The sequence below is a fragment of the Homalodisca vitripennis genome, chromosome 2 (genome assembly GCF_021130785.1).
Source record: "Homalodisca vitripennis isolate AUS2020 chromosome 2, UT_GWSS_2.1, whole genome shotgun sequence".
NCBI lineage: Eukaryota > Metazoa > Arthropoda > Insecta > Hemiptera > Cicadellidae > Homalodisca > Homalodisca vitripennis.
In genome coordinates, this window is record NC_060208.1 from 212,508,638 (window position 1) to 212,530,287 (window position 21,650).

The window sequence follows — 21,650 nt, forward strand, 5'->3', positions numbered from 1 at the left end:
GCAGATTTAATAATATGAATCATTGAGCTTCACCTGAAAATGAGTATGTTTTTATTTAGAAGGCATAATCTGAATCAGCATTGATCATTCTGTATGTGGCAGATTTAATAGTATGAATCATTAAGTATCACCTGAAAATGAGTATGTTTTTATTTAGAAAGCATAATCTGAATCAGCATTGATCATTCTGTATGTGGCAGATTTAATAGTATGAATCATTAAGTATCACCTGAAAATGAGTATGTTTTTATTTAGAAAGCATAATCTGAATCAGCATTGATCATTCTGTATGTGGCAGATTTAATAGTATGAATCATTAAGTATCACCTGAAAATGAGTATGTTTTTATTTAGAAAGCATAATCTGAATCAGCATTGATCATTCTGTATGTGGCAGATTTAATAATATGAATCATTGAGCTTCCCTGAAAATTAAATAACGTAGTGGGGTCAACATGTGTTTGAATTTCTGCATCTTTCATCCCATGCATACAGTTTGTGTGTGCCTATCTTAGATTTTGATAACTTAAAAGCTCTTGGATTTATCATGTTTTCCTTAGTTCCCATAGGCGTATCCTTTAATGACCTTACTACCTTCTTTTGTCATGTTGTTCTTGTATTTACAGAGTTAGTTTGGCTTGATTTCATTTCTAGATTTGGTCTATCTTTATTTTCAGTCATTATGTTTAGTATTCAAGCAATAACTAAATTGCACAACACATGTTTAATTCTGAATAATTTATATTTCACAAGGATAAGTTTTACATTAATTATTCAAATTAATCACGATATGATTTAAAAGCTTATTACAGGAATTTCATTGTTAACGTACAGCATAATGTTCTAAAGTTAAAAATTACAGCAGAGTAAACAGTTCAGAAAATGTTGTCCATCAAATGATAGGTCAAGTATGAAGGCCAGTTCATTTAAGACAAGCCTCAATAATACAAGAAACTCAGTTACAGCTTATTCAATAGTTGAACAATCAGTTACTGTTCAAACAGCAAACTTGATTGGAATTCAGCTATCTACTATGTAATATCCTGTAGAACAAGTCATTGCAGATATCAAAAGAGAGTCCACTTCCTCTCTTGCATTAGTACTCTCCAAGTGCAAGTTTATTTTATTTTCTCCTAATGTTACACAAATAACAGTTTTTAAATAACTGATTGTTTACATGTTAAGTTCTGTATATATTACTTTTCATTATTAAGTTCCTTAAATTAAAAAAATTAAATTACAGTGTTAACTTTTTTTAATGTGATTATGTCACTGAAGGAAGTAAGTAAACTGTTCAATTATATATTAATTTGAATAATTCATTAGCAAATAGTCCCTTATAACCCAATACCTATTTCCTCTTTTTTATTCAATTTAACATATTATAATCAACATAACAAAACACAAAAACAAAACACACTGACACAAATACATGACCTCCCCAGGTGTTTGAAATGATAAGCTTCATGATTAGAAAAGAAATAATATATATATGACACATTGAATACTTTTATACCAATTTATCCAATTATAACTTGAATTATTTTGGGTTGGATGTTGGATATACCCAACTTTAGGCTTTCATAAAGTAAATGAAGGTCTTTATTCAAGAATAACAGAATAAACATTATTTTACTGAAGATTCCGCCAATAAACGAATCTGACAATTGTGTCCTCACAATCAAATACAGTATTGAAGGTAAAATAATTAAATATTCAATAGTCCACATTTATGGGAGGAGACAGTAAATTACTAAGAATCTGTATTTTATTACTAAGTGACCTTATGGCAAACATAATGGTGTTTCTTTGAAACACAATTAAATATTGTTAGTATTCCCAACACCTTTGTCATAAACAGGAACTTGGGCTCTCTCTCGAATAGTAATCACTTCTCTCGAATAGTAATCACCTCTCTCCGAGACGTCAAGAGACTCCTTTGTGAATCAACAATTATAAAATAAATAGTGCCACCCACTAAGTTCTAAACATTTTCTTTTGCTTCAAACATTACGTTAATCAACAAAATATCATTTGTATCCTGTTGTGAACATTTTTTTATTTACGTTGCTAGCAAGCCGTAAGAGTTATTCATTGGTTGTACTTTAAATCAAATGACCATATCACAAAATTTAATGAGTTTAAATATGTGGTGACTATATAGCTAGAAACAAATGTATTAAAATCCTGTAATGTTGAAATAATTAGGACTCCAACAAATTAATTCCCATTGCTTTTGCAAATCTTTTAAGACCAAATAGGAATATAAATTATATATTAGTGATAACCATTTAGTACCAAATTTAAAATTGAAAACATTATGGTAATCTGAAATGAGATATGAGAATATTAATCAATTCTAACAGGATTAAATATACCACTCTTTGAGGACCATAAACAGAGACAAACATGAATAAAAAAGAAATACACATAGAGGGAAGATAAAGAAGAGCAATTATGGTTCATGTTGCAAAGTACCAAACCACTTGATCATATCAGTAAGTGATGGTAAAATGTTTTCCATGTTAATTAATATCTGTAGTATAAATCCTCTTCTATGAAGAGCAATTATTGTTGATGTTGCAAAGTACCAAACCACTTGATCATATCAGTAAGTGATGGTAAAATGTTTTCCATGTTAATTAATATCTGTATTATAAATCCTCTTCTATGAAGAGCAATTATTGTTGATGTTGCAAAGTACCAAACCACTTGATCATATCAGTAAGTGATGGTAAAATGTTTTCCATGTTAATTAATATCTGTAGTATAAATCCTCCTCTATGAAGAGCAATTATTGTTGATGTTGCAAAGTACCAACCCACTTGATCATATCAGTAAGTGATGGTAAAATGTTTTCCATATTAATTAATATCTGTAGTATAAATCCTCTTCTATGAAGAGCAATTATTGTTGATGTTGCAAAGTACCAACCCACTTGATCATATCAGTAAGTGATGGTAAAATGTTTTCCATATTAATTAATATCTGTAGTATAAATCCTCTTCTATGAAGAGCAATTATTGTTGATGTTGCAAAGTACCAAACCACTTGATCATATCAGTAAGTGATGGTAAAATGTTTTCCATATTAATTAATATCTGTAGTATAAATCCTCTTCTATGAAGAGCAATTATTGTTGATGTTGCAAAGTACCAACCCACTTGATCATATCAGTAAGTGATGGTAAAATGTTAACCATATTAATACCTGTTGTATAAATCCTATTCTATGAAGAGCAATTATTGTTGATGTTGCAAAGTACCAACCTACTTGATCATATCAGTAAGTGATGGTAAAATGTTAACCATATTATTTATCTGTACTATAAATTTTCTCACAACATTGTTTCTGAGATTTGCTGATTAATAGCATACATATCAATCTATTATATAAGTAAAACGCAATACCATGGTTAAATACCTTAGAATTTATTGTTATTCAATCATGAAAGTAAAACAATGTTTTACAAATTTATTTAACTCTAATATCTAGTGATGTCTGATATTTGTTTTTCAAGAATTAAAAATATTATTTATGATCATTCTACATTGAGAAAGATTAATAGTCGGTTGATGATGGCAATATAGTGATAAATCAAACATTAACATAGTTAAAGACATAATGTATTATTTATTATTTATTTATTATTAAAAAATATCTATAATTTAAAAGATTTTATTTTATTTTTTTTTAAGTTGCTATAAAATTATGCCTTATATTAAAGTTACGCTATTTGCTTTTGAATAGATAGGTACTTTGGACTGTCCATTTTATCCAACATCATGAAATGAGATCAGAATTCAAAATTACGACAATAAATATATATTATTGCAGTTTTTATGACAATGACTTACATGAGACATTCCTAGATATCTCCCTAAGTTGGTCAATACAGAGATCTTATTATCAGTAGTCATTGACTTGTAGTCTTTGTCTACCACGACAGTGAGTGTTGTGACATCTTCACCTGGAGAGCACCTTTCCTGTAACAACAAGAGTATACTATAAGTAACACTTATGTATTTTAACACTTCGGCTAAAAATAACCGTCACACTTGACCACTTTACAATGTAATTAATTACACTGAATACCAAGCTATTATTAATTGTGCAAATATCCAAAAACAAACAATATTACACATAATATATGAGCTATCTATCTACATGAATAATCCATGAAAGCCATATATAAATATGGCTTACTTTACTAATAAGTAACTGATAGGTTACATCACGGTTACATCTACTGACCAACAGTTGTATGTTATGTGTCACACTTTGCCATCAAGAGACAGATAGGTTACATCACGGTTACTACCTAATGAACAATAGTTGTACGTTATTCGTTACACTTTTCTATCAAGAGACTGATAGGTTACATCATGGTTACTATATGCTGAAAAAATTGTATGTTATGTGTCACACTTTTCCATCAAGAGACAGATAGGTTACATCATGGTTACTATATGCTGAAAAAATTGTATGTTATGTGTCACACTTTTCCGTCAAAGAGTAGGTTACATCATGGTTACTATCTACTGACCAACAGTTGTATGTTATGTGTCACACTTTTACATCAAGAGACTGATAGGTTACATCATGGTTACTATATACTGAACGCAATATTGTATGTTATGTGTCACATTTTGCTATTAAGAGACTGATATGTTACATCATTTTTACCATTTTTTTTTTTCCGTCAAGAGTAGGTTACATCATGGTCGGTTACTATCTTCTGACCAACATTTGTATGTTATGTGTCACACTTTTCCATCAAGAGACACATAGGTTACATCATGGTTACTATATGCTGAAAAAATTGTATGTTATGTGTCACACTTTTCCGTCAAGAGTAGGTTACATCATGGTTACTATCTACTGATCAACATTTGTATGTTATGTGTCACACTTTTCCATCAAGAGACAGATAGGTTACATCATGGTTACTATATGCTGAAAAAATTGTATGTTATGTGTCACACTTTTCCATCAAGAGACAGATAGGTTACATCATGGTTACTATATGCTGAAAAAATTGTATGTTATGTGTCACACTTTTCCGTCAAGAGTAGGTTACATCATGGTTACTATCTACTGATCAACATTTGTATGTTATGTGTCACACTTTTCCATCAATAGACAGATAGGTTACACCATGGTTACTATCTACTGATCAACAGTTGTATGGCAACTTTTATATTCAGAGACCAGTATAGAAGATACTACAGGATTGCTTCCTTTTTTTATACCTGCATGACTTTTTTTATTACTTACACTTTTCTAAACACTGGTTAATGTTAGAAAAAAATCAATGCTCTAAAATTATTCTTAAAATTGCAAGTTAATATTCATTTATTATAAAGTTTTAGATATTAATAGTGGTCATGTTATTGATAAAAAACATAACTAATAATCGTGAAGTTCTTGCATGTCAGCGTTATTAAATGAAGAATGGACATATCAATATTCTAGATTATAACAAATAAGTAGGTTTTCCAGTTTACTCTGCGTCAAACACTGGCCTTGTATAAAGCAATTTTCCTTCAATAGATGTTAGTCATAACACTGGCCTTGTTGCAGAGAGCCATCTTCAGTCAACAGATGTTAGTCATAACAATGGCCTTTTTGCAGAGAGCCATCTTCAGTCAACAGATGTTAGTCATAACAATGGCCTTGTTGCAGAAAGCCATCTTCAGTCAACAGATGTTAGTCATAACAATGGCCTTGTTGCAAAGAGCCACCTTCAGTAAACAGATGTAAGTCATAACAATGGCCTTGTTGCAGAAAGCCATCTTCAGTCAACAGATGTTAGTCATAACAATGGCCTTTTTGCAGAGAGCCATCTACAGTAAACAGATGTTAGTCATAACAATGGCCTTGTTGCAAAGAGCCACCTTCAGTTAACAGATGTAAGTCATAACAATGGTCTTTTTGCAGAGAGCCATCTTCAGTCAACAGATGTTAGTCATAACAATGGCCTTGTTGCAGAGCGATCTTCAGTCAACAGATGTTAGCCACAACACTGGTTAAGCCTAAGACTTAAGATTCTCTCGATGATGAAAGAAGTGGCTAGTGGTATGTAATCTAAATTTTCCAAAGAGTTTCATTCAAAATCTCATAAATATTTACATGTTTCTAATTTTAACAAGTGATTTTTAACACATGACAAATGACCACCTTGATCCATAAAATGTTGTCTATTGACAAACTAATCTAAAATGAATATGCAGAGAGACTTTTGTGGCCAAACATTGGATTTTCTATAAAATTCATAATTGGCTAGAATTTTAGTTCGCTCCAATCTCTCAATACACGGGAGACACACAGCATGTTTCCACTGGTTAGCTAAGTTATTATGAACAAATGTAAAAAAATAGTGGTGCCTTACTCTATCTACACAAGGACAAGTTGATCTTTCTACAGCTGTCATACAATGACCTGAAGATCATTCAAATTGTATTGGTTCAATATGTTTTAAAGCATTTATAATGGAATTATCTGAGTTGTTTCATTCAAACTTTTAAGATTAATTTTGTCGTATAAAACAGTACAGAATATTGTTGTAATCAATTTGGTTATCACTACAAATGTATAACAATGAAATGTTACAACGCCTAGTGCAACATTACAGCATACTGATATCAACAGTAACTTTGTATTACTAGTGGTGAGAACTTAATTAGTTTATCACAGTTTTATGAAAAAATAATCTTGAGATACGAAGTGCATTCAACTACGACTGAAGATAAAAGGATAATAAAAAACATTATTGGTACTGTTTTACACCAAACCATTTTATTTGCTTATTTCAGGCTGCCTTGTATATTAAAATAAATGTTTACTCAATTGTTTTCAGACAAAAGTATTTTTATGTTGCAGTCAAGAAAATTATTCCATTAAAAACTCAGAAACCTGAATTTTTCTGCAGCCATTGTGGAGACAAGGCAGGTACGGATTCAGTAATTAAAATGCTAATCTGGTTCAGTTTATAGTATAAAATTTACAAAACCATGTGAAAATTAAATGAATGGATATTTGTTTTTTTATATCCATATATGTATGACTTAGTTGTGGAGCATTCTTATTCAGTTTCTTATACTCTCCACAACTAAACAATTTACGAAACAACGCAAAGTTTTCAACACCATAAATATAAAAGGTTTTAATTTTTTTTTTTATTCCCTCTATTCACTATTGACACTACACAGTTTCTCTTCAAGAAGTCATACTTGTAATATGGTAGTGGTTTCAAATATTGTAGTGATAAATACATGTTTTTGTAAGCACATTTTTAATACTAAAAATTTTAAATTTATTCTAAAGTATCATTTAAGTTTTTTTTGTGACTAACAGATATGTTTGTAACACATAAAGAAAACATTTTTTTTTACTCAAACGTGAGTGGTTCCTATTTTTTTTTTTTTTTATTTTTTTAACTAAAACGCCCACTAGTAATAAAAAATTTTAAAAACAGGCCTGTTAACCCTTTTACTGCCGACGTCCGACATATCGGACGTCGGCATTTTTGCCGAAAACGCTAACGTCCGATATGTCGGACGTCTGTTTTTTTTATTGTTACTGGCTACTGTTATGTTCAAATGCCGAAATATTCGGTATTTTGGTTGTTTAGGAGGAAAGGATAATGAAAAAAGCCATTTGAAGAACTTTGGATTTCTATTTTCGTCGTCTTTGACTAGAATTGACGAACTACCTAGACAGCTGTCAAAACCAGATGATCGGGTTAGATTACTGAAATTTTCGTTCATTGTTGTTGTTTACAATGTTATCGAAAGTTTTTTGAAGTGTTACTTTTGTTGATCAAGGATAAAATGAGTAAAAGAATTACATCTAACTCTCCTGTGAGTGAGGGAACAATAATTAACAGTCTAATCGATGGTGGTGTACAAGTGCAAGACGAACTGAGTGACAATTTCCTTCAGAATTTGTCAGATTCAGATGCCGAGAACGATTCTGATATTAGTGTTAGGGCTATTGATGACAATCAAAGTGATGTGGATGACACTGATGACGATCCTGACTTTATCTTACCATCAGATAATGAGGAGTTATTAGATAGTGAGGGGGATGTGGCACAGATAAGTTTACCTTCAACTTCCACTGGTAGGCCTAGAGGAGGCCTACCAGTTTTGGGAAAATCCTCATAGTGCAGCTATGTTTCAAGGTAGCACCTTCAAATTTGGTATATGTTCTAAGCAATTGCTCTAGTTTATAATGATATCATGCTCAAAATTTTAGTATAATTTTAAAAATAAATTATCAGATGCCAAACACAATTTTTATTTTTTTATTTATTTTTTATTTACATAATTTTTAAAATTAAATAACGAGTTTGTTTCAAATTAAAATTTCTTTTTATTATTTAAAAAACAGCATTTAAATACGAGTAAATAAAGTAAAACTTCATGCAAATCTAATGAAAAATAAAAAAGATACAGCATTTTTTTGTAAATGAATGCACAACAGCGATTTTCCCCCTTGGCAATTTTGACTGGTACGATAAAAAAATGGCCGGCAGTAAAAGGGTTAATACAGCCACTAAATAAGGAGGCAGGAATGCCATTGATTAGTTCCATATTTTGACTGTAGACAAACAGTTGTTCACATTTCAAAAATTAACTAAAAAGGAAACACTTTTCGGTGAAGTTAAATTGTGATCTACAATAACAAATATATTTACAAAAACGTTACAAAATGTTTGCTAATTTAAGCAATATTTCTGGTTACAACAAAATTAATTATTAATCTCCAAGATATGTAAATAAAGATAATATCTAATTCAGAGCATTTAATAGACTGAAAAGTGGGTTTTTACAATAATAAAGAAAATGTCCAACCAAATAGGTACCAATACCAAAAAAACTAACTAGATACTAATGAATCTGCCTTTCTGCTCTGAATCAACCCAAATTTTAGTTTTTACTCAAGAATTGCTCAAGTATATGCCGTTATTTAATTCTATGTTAATGATTAATGTCCAAAACTACACCTAAAATCAATTTCAAAATGTTTGTGTCAGGTTGTCTGTTAGTCTAACCATGATACTAACATCAAAAATAAAACAAAAGTTCTAGGAATTAACAAAGTCTTGAAATAAATATTTCCGATAGCTTGCATCAATATAAAATATTGGTAATACTGTTAAGAGTACAACTTTCAACAACATCATGCGAGTCATTGATGTGATACAGTCCGTCTGCCGACCTTTGTGTTATTTTTATAACTGGGATAACCTTACTCGATTAGTATTAATTATCTGAACACATTACTCAATAAACGTGTTATCACTACATTAACATTTCACCAGAGGCTATTTTAAATTATCCATTTGGTACTGTTTTGTATCAATGTGGTAACTGTCCTTGAGAGGTTAACTGCAAAACTCAAAAATTAAATACTTTTTTAAAATAAGTATACTGTATTTTATTCAGTCACTTACATAAATAAAAAGTACATATTAAGATATTAGTATACTAAAAACTATTTTTGATCCATTTGCAATGGACTTTTTAGAAACATCAGATTCAATTCAATTCATATTGAAGAAACAAAGCATTTCTTACCACTGAAGACGGCAAAAAGACCTCTTGTTACAAAAACAACTGTTGAAAAAAATACATCTGTTACTACAGAGGACAACAAAAACAAGCTCTCTTACAATTGAAATGAAAAGAAACAAGACCTCTCTTAAAACTCAAAACAACAGAAACATGATTTGTTTTACAAACTTGAAGATAACAGAAACAACACCTCTCTTACAATTTAAGCCAAAAGAGACAAGCTATCTTTAACTAAATTGAGGACAACAGAAACAAAACCTTTATTACAAATCGCAGACAAGAAAACAAGGCTTGTCTCATTATTGACGATATTAGAACAAAGGAATTTCTTACAACAGAAATATTATAATTGATGACAAAAGAAACAATACCTCTTTGATTGATTTCAGTGCTTAATGACCTCCTCGGAGCACATCTGAAGAATTTCAGACAAATCATATGATAAACATTTCAGTAATCTTAATTGAAGAGAAAATTTTGACTTGCGTTTATAACCATGCAATAGAAAAGATTATTGAGAATTTCACCTGTTAAAGAGATATATATTGGCTTGAAGAAATGGTTTTAAATATAGTATGGGTATGGGATTTGAATTTTTCAATGAAGGTGCAGTTTTTCACAGTTTCTGGTAAAATGATAATGGAAACCTGCTAATATATAAATGGTTCCTCAAAGTTATATATTTAACGTACAACCGTTTTCAGAGCCCTTTTTTGCATCAGGAAAACTACAGGATTTTCTGGAGATGCCCAGAACATCAATCGACAGACCGTGAAAGAATTTAAATGATCAATTCTTATCAAAGAACCTGGCAAAGTACTTGAGATAAAATTAAAATTGCAGCCATAAGAACTTCTTGAATTTAGAATTAAAGAGCCAACGTTTCGAAGCCATATCAGTGGAATATCAGTTTCAAGTTGATATAACAGAAATGACACAATGGTTCAGGAATAGGATACGATGGTCACAATTCAAGAATAACATTTAATTTTTTATTTAGAACATTGGGTTTTCCTTGAAGAGAACTCCCTACAACCAGCATGCTTTACAGTCCAACTTTGCTGAGAAGACACTATTCTTCACATATGTACAAAATAGGAGATGGTTGCTCGAAATCATGATATGTACATAAATATTCTTATACATTAGACATTGTTTAAAATGTGTCTAATGCCAGTCAAATTCAAAGATAAAATCCTTTAAATATATTCAAATGAGTTTATTTCTGAAACATTTTTTCTGTATTTATTTTAATTATATATACAATAGCCACAGATGCCATATCCATATAGCTATTTTGACACTTCAAAAAACTAAACAAAAAACAATACATTTCAGTACAAAGTAAAAAAAACTTTAAATAAGAATATTAGGCTGAGCAAAAATTAATAAATTAAAATAATAGTCTGTACAAGTTCAGACAATTGGTATACCTAACTAAACAATAGAATAATTTTTATAAAATATACAAAATTGAATGGTTTATAATTTTACAAAGTTTATATAAGTTAACTCAACAAATTTTGTCACTTTGGGATTTGAACTCACCAACTATGTTATTGAATACATCTACCCCCTACTTAAATAAATTTAAAAGTCTTAAGGCTTTAAAAATTGAAAATTGCAGTGTTGGACTGTGTTACATCTGGGGACAAAAAAAGCTGGATCAAACAACTGGATCTTATTTAAAAGAACATAACAGTCTATGGGACCATGAATAATTTTGTAAATAAACGTAAGACCAGATTTGTTTCTTCTGGATGTTAGTATATCAAATGAAAAGATTCTTCTAAGAATCGCCGTTGAAAGGTCTCGGTCACAAGGACAGTTAAACTGTTTGTAATATAAATATAGAAGGAAATTGTTTTGGACTTGTTAAAGTGCTAAAATACTGCCAGTGCCCATTGAAGATGGATCCCAAACTACAGAACTGTACTCCAACCTGCTCCTGACAAAAGAACTGTACAACATTTCAATTGAATCAATGGTAGAAAAAACTTGGAACAAATTTTGGGGGTTATATGTCCCTCAACACCCCCCCCCCCTTATCTACACCACTGAATGAATGACACATATATGGAAAGAAATTCCTTTCTTCTAAGGAAAAAACATCAGATATGATTACTAAGTACAGGAAAGTTGAATTAGACCCAAGACATTTTGTTTGTTTTCTTTGAAATAAAACTCTACATTATCCTAAAGAATACTGAATCCACCAACCTTGATGAGTGAGTGTTGTGTATACGAATGCGGCAGCACCTCGATGGCAAAGTAGTCTTTGGCAGTATGTTGTCGTTGTGGTCCGACCGCCACCATGGCTATATACACCTCGCCTTCGTCCCCCTCCCCTGGCACTCCCTCTAACAGCCCAGTGGTTGAATCTAGGCGTAACCAGCTCGGCAGCGCCTTTCCTCCAGCGCCTGACGCCTGAAATATACTCTACACTCATACCAAAGACAACAATTCCTCATTTAATTTAAAATACTATTCTATAACAACCGCTCCTCATAACCACAAATACTTGTAGCTTGTAGTTTATGATCATAACTGCAATATAACATTTCATGGCTATAAACAAATCACAGTAGAAGATACTTTTCCTACAGTGTTATAATTAATATTTTAATCTGCTTTCATAAAGCATCAAATTAAATTTTTAATCAGTCTTTCTTTTTAGATATTGGAAATAGCGACAACGAAATGCTTTTAAGATTCCAGATACAAAAATTCTCTTAAACATAGACAGAGTACTGTATTTTAAAACATCTTGATACAAATGAATGCTTAAACACTTCTAAATGAGGGTGTACAATAATTTAGAAGATTATTTTTTTATGTACATTTCAGCAAACTGTTTCAACAGATAACAAGGTTAAAGTTCACAAAATGGTTTAATGTTGAATAAAACTTTGTTAAGAAGTGAATACATAGTGAGAATACATTGTAAGACTTCACGCTATTATTAATAATCATAATTTTTATTTTATTTAAGTGAGGCAATAATTATTTATAAATATGAATCCCAAACTGTAAGTTATCTGACTTAATTAAAGAATAACTTTGCCTTAACATTTGTTTTTATATGTTAAAGTCATCAAAATGTTTCATTCTAGTTTATACAAAAATTATTAATACATTGACTTCGGCAGACGCTCTAGTGCACTTACTGTCTTATGAGAATAGTTATCTTCACTCACTAAATACCAGCAGTGAAGGTGTTAATGTATAACTTAAAAAAATTAAAATCTTATAAAATTAATACTTTAATTACAGATGTATTATCATCAACATCAAGTGTTTTATAAGTTAATATTTTGTTTCATTGAATAGTTAACAAAATAGTAGACCAATTATTGATCCTTGAGAGAAAACTACAGAAATCATATCAATTTGATTTTATTGAACTTTTCTCTTCTTGTTTGCTAAACATGACTGTAAACATAGTACAATTGAAACAAAGAACCACAATAGAGTACTCAAAAGTGATGTATTTACTGATATTTCATCCCTGATTTCAAATATCACAGCCGTTATACTGAGACCTCTCTAGAACCCAAACAATCATTTGGAATTTTATTTTTTTCTACATTATTCACCACGCTATAAAACACTTCTACTAAAAAGATTTAGAAACAAGATAAAGAATAGATACTGAAGTGTTATAGCTGTCCATTAAAGTAAGTTTATAGGACAAGGAAATCTATTTTAACCAAGAATTCTCCCTAGAGGGTCACATAGAATACTCCAACTACCAGATGTAACCAAAGATTGTTACAAATCATTAACAAATTCTTGTTATAGTTTTATGTTAAGTCAGCCTATAAATTTGAAACCGATCAAAACTTTATAAAGACTAAATTAAAATTAAACAACAGGAATTAAACCAAAAACAAATTGACCAAAATTCACTATAGATTAACTATTAAAAAATACAATTATTAAAACTAACTGCCATCTAAGTTTTTGCTTGATATTGCATTGAAACATTGTTAACACAATTACATTTTTTACATATTTCAATTGAGTTTATGAGTTTATAATCCTAGTTATGGAAATTCATCTTCATTCGAGAGACATTAAACTGATACTATTCAAAAAGTAAACAAGCATAAAACAATAATTTAACAAAGAAAATTGTAAACTACATGAAAACTATCATCAACACGTATTCACTGTTTGGATCAATACTTTATTGTTGATAATATAAACAATATAATCTGTCACTGACACAGTCCTTGAAATTTTGGAAATCAACATCGTAATGTTTTATTGTTGATGAATAAGTTAGAACAATAAAAACAATCAATTAGAACTTGAGATTTAACATTGTCAACAACATGACAATCTCGACTTTGGTTTAATGAACATGAAGAGAATTGCAGTTTACAGTTATCAATCATTTGAGCGATGTTTGAATTGAGCCGGGAATGTGGTTTGTCGTCGGTCTGGAGGCAGACATCAACTTTCACACTCAATTCTGAAATTCATGAGCTTTCAATTCTATTTTCAAATAAAAACCTAAGTGAGTCTCAAAGAAGACAAAACAAATTATGTGTTTTTATTTAATATTCTGTCAGCCGTTTCCACTGTTGATGAACAGACAATGCTGAACATTTTCACAGTGCAATGTGATAAAAGAAAAAAGATATATTTCAATTCATAAGCACTGACGTGATAGGAATGAATCACCAAACACGAATTGTTATCGTGATGATGGAACATGGAACAGAGCCAGCTGTTTGACGACTCCAATCTGTTCTTTACTTTCTCAACACCTGTATTCTTGTGAAATGTTGAGATGGATATCCTTAACATACAGAAACCCACATTATTTTCTTTGTATCAAAAAAAAAAAAAAAACAAAAATATCAAACAACAAAAGAACAAAAACATCATTTGATTTATTTTATTTCAGTTTACTCACGGACTACTCAAATAAAATTATGAAAATGTTTGATTTTTATATTGTGATGAAATCCAATAAGAATTTTATTTTGAAAAACTTCCTCAAAAACATCTTTTTGTTACTAGTTCATAAACCTGTCCAGATTAATTAAAAAAATAGAGTTTGTGTTATGCTCGAAGATAATTAAAACCGTGACCTTAAGAGTTCCAAGCACTTACAATTTATGAGTACATCAGCTTTTTTAAACCACCAAATACGTTGTTGAAGGTCAGATGGTATGGATTTCACCCTCCTTGGCACGTATGTTACTATCAGGGTGACCACTTTACAGCCAATTACTATGCAGGAATTGCTAAAAATATGCGGATACTGGACAGGTGACAAAAACTAAACAATGACATCATTTTGCGGGTAATCTATTTTTATCAAATGACTCTCTGTCATGCCAACCTTGCCCTGTTTGATGAGACAATTCCTGATAAGATGTGAAATCATTACTGTCAGTCAATCAGTGACTAGGCTACATACTTCCCTGAACATTGTATTTCAAGTGTACCAACTCACCGTAACATAATCTCAACTTTACTTTACTCTCAAATTAAAGAATACTACTCACAATGTTAATATATATATATATATATATATATATATATATATATATATATATATATATATATACTCAGCAAGAAATACTGCTGAAAAGTTTTCATATTAAACCTAAGTTTCAAGAAAAAAATGAACATAAAAATGTTTTTCTATTCAATGGTTGACACACTGTTACATAAAATAATGTTTGAGAAAGATTTAGGGGCTTAAAAGTATAATCAGAAAAGTTTGGCTTTTAGTTTTTCCTACAAACTTTAAAATCCCTAGGAGTATAATAATTAACAAATTATGTGTGAAATTAACTTTACTTCCAAGCAACTACTGTAATTACATGTATAATTTTACTGTGTAGTAACAATGGTTTCTGCTGAGAGAAGTTTTTTCCCAGTTTAACTGTTTAATCAATAAATCAAAATATTCTTTATTCTTAAGTATCACGAGATACATTGAATTGTGTCTTAAATTAATGAAATCTTACATTACAAAACTAAAACACATTGTTAACCCCACACACATTGCTGTTGTTATCTTTAATTAATGTATTTTTATAGTAAAACATTGAGTGATCTTAGATATTATACATACATTAATTTATTACTTATATTGTAAGCTCAGCGAATAAATTTTTATATCTATTTTGTATTGGTACAGTTTACTGTCGAATTTAGGAGTATAAAATTCTAATCTAACATTTTCTGGTATTTTGTTATAAAATATAATTCTTATTTCCTGCATACTGAAGATTTTTTACAAAAGAGTGCCACTTATGAGAAGTGGTTGCCAATTCATTTTGCTGTATTGGGCACCCATTATGGTCTATAACTTCATAAATGTTAAATTATAAGAAGTTTTAAGTCTGCGATGCATTTCATACTCTCCTTACATATCCAAATGAAAACATAATAGTACAGGGTATGTTCTCAATGATACCGACACAAAATTAATAATTGTAATTTTGTACGGTGTTTATATCTAGGCACACCAAATAAAACAAATGTAGCCTTTTCTCAACTCCAAACAGGAGTTGGGAAAAGGCTACATTTGTTTGGAGTTGAGAAAAGGCTACATTTCTCAATAGTACATTTACACATTGGCCTCTCCGTGTTTATGATTCTTGCCCTCAGCACACGTAAGATTTAAAAGAAAATTTTCTCTAAAGTTGTTTTTAAACTTAATTTGAACTCTACAATTTTTTTCCCATTACTTAAGCTAAACAAAAGGTAAGTAAAAACACAAAATTAGAAAATTTTGTATTGGCTAAAAAACAAAATAATAAAAAAGTACCAAAGAAGATCCCCAAAGGAGTACCCCATGACTCCAAGATGACAACAATTATATTCCTGTGTATTTTACTAAATTACTAAATGTTTGTTCTTTAACAAGTTCAAATCAATCAATCAAGATTTTATTCAACAAATTACAAAATGCACATTTTGTATAGTTGACGTCAAAATACTTTTTACTAATGACTCAGTCATGTTTTTCAAGAAATTAGAACAATAACGCTTGCAGATTTCAGTTAAATCAAAATATATTTTTTAGTTAATCCCCACAATAACGATTGTAGATTTTACACACCAATGAGACTGTTACATTAGAACCTCACAGATCTAATCAGTCCAGCCAACCAGCACTACGAACTGGTGACGAGATATAGCAATGATTGTCCTATTGCAGTTCCACCATGAAGAGTGGTATAAATAAGCTGATGATACAAGTGGTGCCCTTGATAAGCCAATGACCCAGAAGAAATGAGAGAGGCTCATTCACACAGCTGCACCAAGGATTGTTCAGTAACAAATATTTGTTTTGTTAGTACTACTGATAAATATGAATGGTTTTGAAATAGGTTAACCAAAACCTACCAAATTCCGATTATATATATGTAGAAAAAGGGCAAAATATTACTATTGATGTACTATATATTTTGCATTACGCTTCATCAGGTACAATTTAACAAAATTAAACACATAACATAACCAAAAACATAAAATACAAACTGATTGTAAAGATGTGATGAGTGTTCAGATGATTTAAATTAATTATAGAAGATTAAATCCATAAGGAAATTTTGATTTTGTGACAATTTGACGTGCTTGTTCTAAATTTCTTAATTTTGACGTATCTGAATGATTATTATATTCAAGATTATATCAAGCTTTATATTTCAAGATTCTTTTTGCATTTTACCATGAATGACTGATGGTTTTGTTTCATCATTATGCTTGAAATCATAATGGTGACCTGTCATTCTTACTCTTAGATTTTTTTATTGTAGAACCAATATAGTATTTCAGGCATTTTTTACATTGGATTTGATGTTTTTCGTATCACATGTCAAATCACCAATAATTTTGTAAATATACATATATATATATATATATATATATATATATATATATATATATATATGATTTATATATTCTATTATTGCATTTAATTTAAAGCACAAAATTCCTGAAATATTTTGACGATTATATTTTGGATTGTCAAACCCATTATCTGGACAGACCGTCAACAGAAAGAAAAAAAAACATTTTAAACAGAACTCAACAAATTATTGAAGATTTTAATAATGTAAACAACAAATGTATAATTAATTAGCTGCTGTGTAGAATCTTAGTAAGTTTTGACAAAGAAATAAAAATTTACATAAAAATGAAAGAAACAGAGGATTATTTTATATTTAACCTGTCTGCTTGTCTTGATCTTAGAATTGGCTGAGAAGAATTAGCTGATGTGCAATTTCAACATTTCATTAGTTAATTATATTTGTACAGGCTCAGGATTTAGCTCTAACAGTAGTTTTTATTGTTATTCGGTATTTAGTATTCTTAAATCTTGATGAGCCTCATAACATTGTAATGTTCTATTGGCCTATTAAGTCATCTCATTTCATGATAAACTCTTTTAAGATTACAGCAAATTCCAACCTTATTTTGAAATCTTAAGTATCATGTAATTTTCAGGCTATGCTTAATCGCAAGTAGTCTTCTAGAATTTTCTTGGAATAGTGAACTAAACTGAATCAATACTTGGGAAACTTTATGTTAAATATTGTCATACATTTTTAGATATAAGATTTGCTTAATTTTGTAGGTATGGTGTTCAATTATAAAGTTTTTTAAATGTGTTATTACATTAATATATTTTACATCAGTTTTTAAAAAATGTACATTTTTGCAGTTTTATGAAAAACTATTTTAATGAAACAAAAAAATTACTGATTTTAAACTCAAACTTGGGTAGTTAATTGTTTGTAATGGTAAAAACCACCCAATCATTTATGTACTGGAATAACTATCCATATAAACATTCAATACTTATTTTAAATTTATGTTTATGTTAATTTCCAACAATTTTGGCGTAAGTCAATAAAAGTATAATGGCTTAACTTTTTATTACAGAATTTAAAAAGTAAAGATGTTTGGTTTGCTAAGGCGAACAAAATTATGTAAATAATGCCTTATATTAGTATTTATAAATTTTAATAAATTTAATGATCATGTTAGTTTTTCTTTATTTGGGCCAAAGATACAATGAGATTTCTGAGGGAAAATGGTCATGTTTTATATTAAAATAACCATTAGTTTATTGTAAAAGTATGTAAACAAGGAAAAGTTTTGAAGTATTTGTTATCTTCACAATTACTTTAACAGGAGTAATTATAAAATCTTTCCTATCGGTTTATAAAACCTAGAGATTACAACCACTTTTAAGAAGTGATTATTTAATTGTACATAGAATTTCTTACTATAATTACCTAGATTTAATGATTAATATGATTACATGCTGCTTTGGTGATAGAACTGCATTTCAGTTGTGATATAAATCTATGGATTTTACAGTACAGCCTACTGCACATTTGTTCATTTTATAAAAGAATACTTAATAGAGATGTTTCCAACACTGAAAGAAGTGCTTTGCATTTATCTTTTTCTTTTTTTTTGCATTGTGCTTTTTGGCTTTAAGTAGATTCTTTTATTTTTTAAATGTGTTGAAATGAAATTTGGATTGAATATTTAAAACATACGAATGATAAAGACGTATAATTGGCACCACAATGCTTCTAAAGATGTTTTTTTTTCATTTTTTAACAATATATAACAAAAAAGGGATTAAAATTTACAACATTTTTAGTTCAAGAGTAATCAGAGAAAATCACCTACAACTTTAGAGTAAGTCAATAAGCAAATCTAATTGCATTACATGTATTCTTCAAATGTCCCGTTTCTATATAATACTGTAAAATTTGCAGATAGGGATGACTTTTATCATTCAATACACAGACAGCATATGCTATTATAAGTGGTTATATCACTCAATACACAGTACATGTTACTATAAATGGCTATATCACTTAATACACAGTAAATGCTTATCTATCTACTACCAATATTTTAAACGTTGCTCAACAATTAATAAAAATAATTCTTTTAGAGAAGCTGGTTAATTTACATTACCATTCCAACGTTACTAATCAAAAACCCTTCTATTGGTGTCAACATAATCCGTAATTATATCATTAAATATAAAAAGGTTAATACAAACTTTGTAAATAGTCTATATAAAACTGTTTTGTTTTTGCTAAAACATAAAATCCCTATTTATGTTTAAAACTAAATTTAATTACCTGTCATATCTAACCCTCACATATATTTTTCTTTAAACTATTATTTATTATTATACAACCAGTTTTATTGCTCAAATATGTCAGCAAATCATAATGAAAATGGTTCAAGCTAATTTTTGTTTCACAAACAATACATAAAGACAAGGCTCGGATAACCGATGGACGAGCGGCCTAAAACAGACTTTGAATCTGTGTTAGAGACAGTGCAAATATAAGAATGCAAGTGTCTGAGATTTAATAGTACTAAACGAAGACGGCCACAATAAAGCAAATTTTAATTTGAATAATTCATGTGCTATATAAGATTCACAATCAGTCAATTGTAATTTTTGTAACTTTTGTAATTGTAATTGTAACTTTATAAATATAAATTATTCTGTACTGATTATTAAGAACCCAATACTTTTTATAAAATTAATTATTGATTACAGATCATTTGAAAGGTCATAGACGTTTATGTATAACAAGACATTGATAAATTTGTTCCTGACATTCTTGAATTGAAAATTGTTTTATGTATGACATGACGTCTCACCTCGTATTTACTGATGACTCCCTCAAAAGCGTCCACTGGTACAGAGATCTGCAGGAACCTCCCGACTTGCCCCCTGGAGTCGGGGATCCCCCATAACCTCCTCAGTGGTGGCAGTGACTGTGTTGGCATGTTTTCCTGTTCGAAGGCAAAATCCTCCGTTTGACTAGATATTAGACCAATACAGCTGCCTAGGAGCAGTACCACCCTCAGATCTCTCATCTTGTCTGAAAACAAAGAAAACTCCATTAAAGTACTGCTTTGACAATGTCCGTTACAGTTAAAAAAAATTAGCGTATTCATGTTTTTACATTTTTGTTTTCAGAAACTCAAACGAAATAAAAATATTATAAAACCTTCCATTTTTATTGGAATTTTTGGCAGTTTTTGCTGTGAACTACCCCTCATAACTAATCAGCTGACCTGTTCTTAGATGAAATTTAACAAAAACATGTATCTTGTAGAAAATTATCTTTCTTCCAACTGAATATATCAAACAGTCTTTGCTTTAGGATAACATAAAAATGGTTTAAGCCAAAAATGGAGAGCATGCTATCTTACAAAAACATTTTTAAATGGCACCGATGAGTAGAAGCACGCTATGTGGAGTTTGTCCAAAAAGGAGTTACGAATAACTGTGAAGGAGTGATGTGTGATGGGAATTGTATGAGATCGCTTCATTTTATTTGTGCTGGTAAATAAATTAAAGATTATTCATTTTCAAAGTGAAATATCACATTTTGTGTGAGACAAATGTAAGCTGGAGTTGGAACAACGTGAAAATGCTGTAAGTGTTTCCGATGCTAATACACCCAATAAAAAAGAAGACAATTGTAGCAATAATCCCTGTGACTGTAATTTACATATACAAATTCTAACCGATCACATTGTTGACTTACATAGAATCAACTTGAGCTCCGTGAACAGTTAAAACTAAGTGCAAGCTAAAAGTACTAAGTTAGCTTTGGTCCTAAACAGTCACAATGAGACAATTGGTGACATCTATCTAATGACAGAAATGTGATTTCCAACTCTAAAATTGTAAAATCCACCCCCAAAAATACAAACCTTTTTATTCAAACAATAATGCTGGAAAAAATTGTGACATAAACATTCCAAATGTTAATGATGATAAATATGTTTTGACTACAGTAACTAACTCTCAGATAGATGGTTCTAGCAGAAGCACTTTGATTCCATCATTCAATTCATCATCAATAGTGAATAAACAATCACCTGATAAAATCAAGACGACAGTGAAATTCTCTGGCATCTGTCAGAAAAATAACACAAATAAAGTTGTGCTGTATGAAAGTAAACAAGTGACTAATGTTACACAAGATAACTGTATGATCTCTGATCCAGTTTCAACTAAGTTAGCTTCCGTATATCA

The 21,650-nt window shown here is 29.9% G+C and overlaps 1 protein-coding gene and 1 long non-coding RNA gene across 2 annotated transcripts in view; one reads left to right on the forward strand and one right to left on the reverse strand.

The window, feature by feature from the left end:
- Nucleotides 1–21,650, reverse strand: part of LOC124355385 (dystroglycan 1) — a 62,788-nt gene that overhangs the window by 33,596 nt on the left and 7,542 nt on the right. The window contains 3 exon segments of the mRNA XM_046806508.1: nt 3,857–3,985; nt 11,801–12,007; nt 20,261–20,484. Of these exon segments, the coding sequence (XP_046662464.1) occupies nt 3,857–3,985; nt 11,801–12,007; nt 20,261–20,479 (555 nt within the window). The 5' untranslated portion in view covers nt 20,480–20,484.
- LOC124355386 lies at nt 988–7,392 on the forward strand. The gene is made up of 3 exons (XR_006921758.1): nt 988–1,280; nt 5,583–6,077; nt 6,882–7,392. It is a non-coding gene; the product is annotated as an uncharacterized LOC124355386 (long non-coding RNA).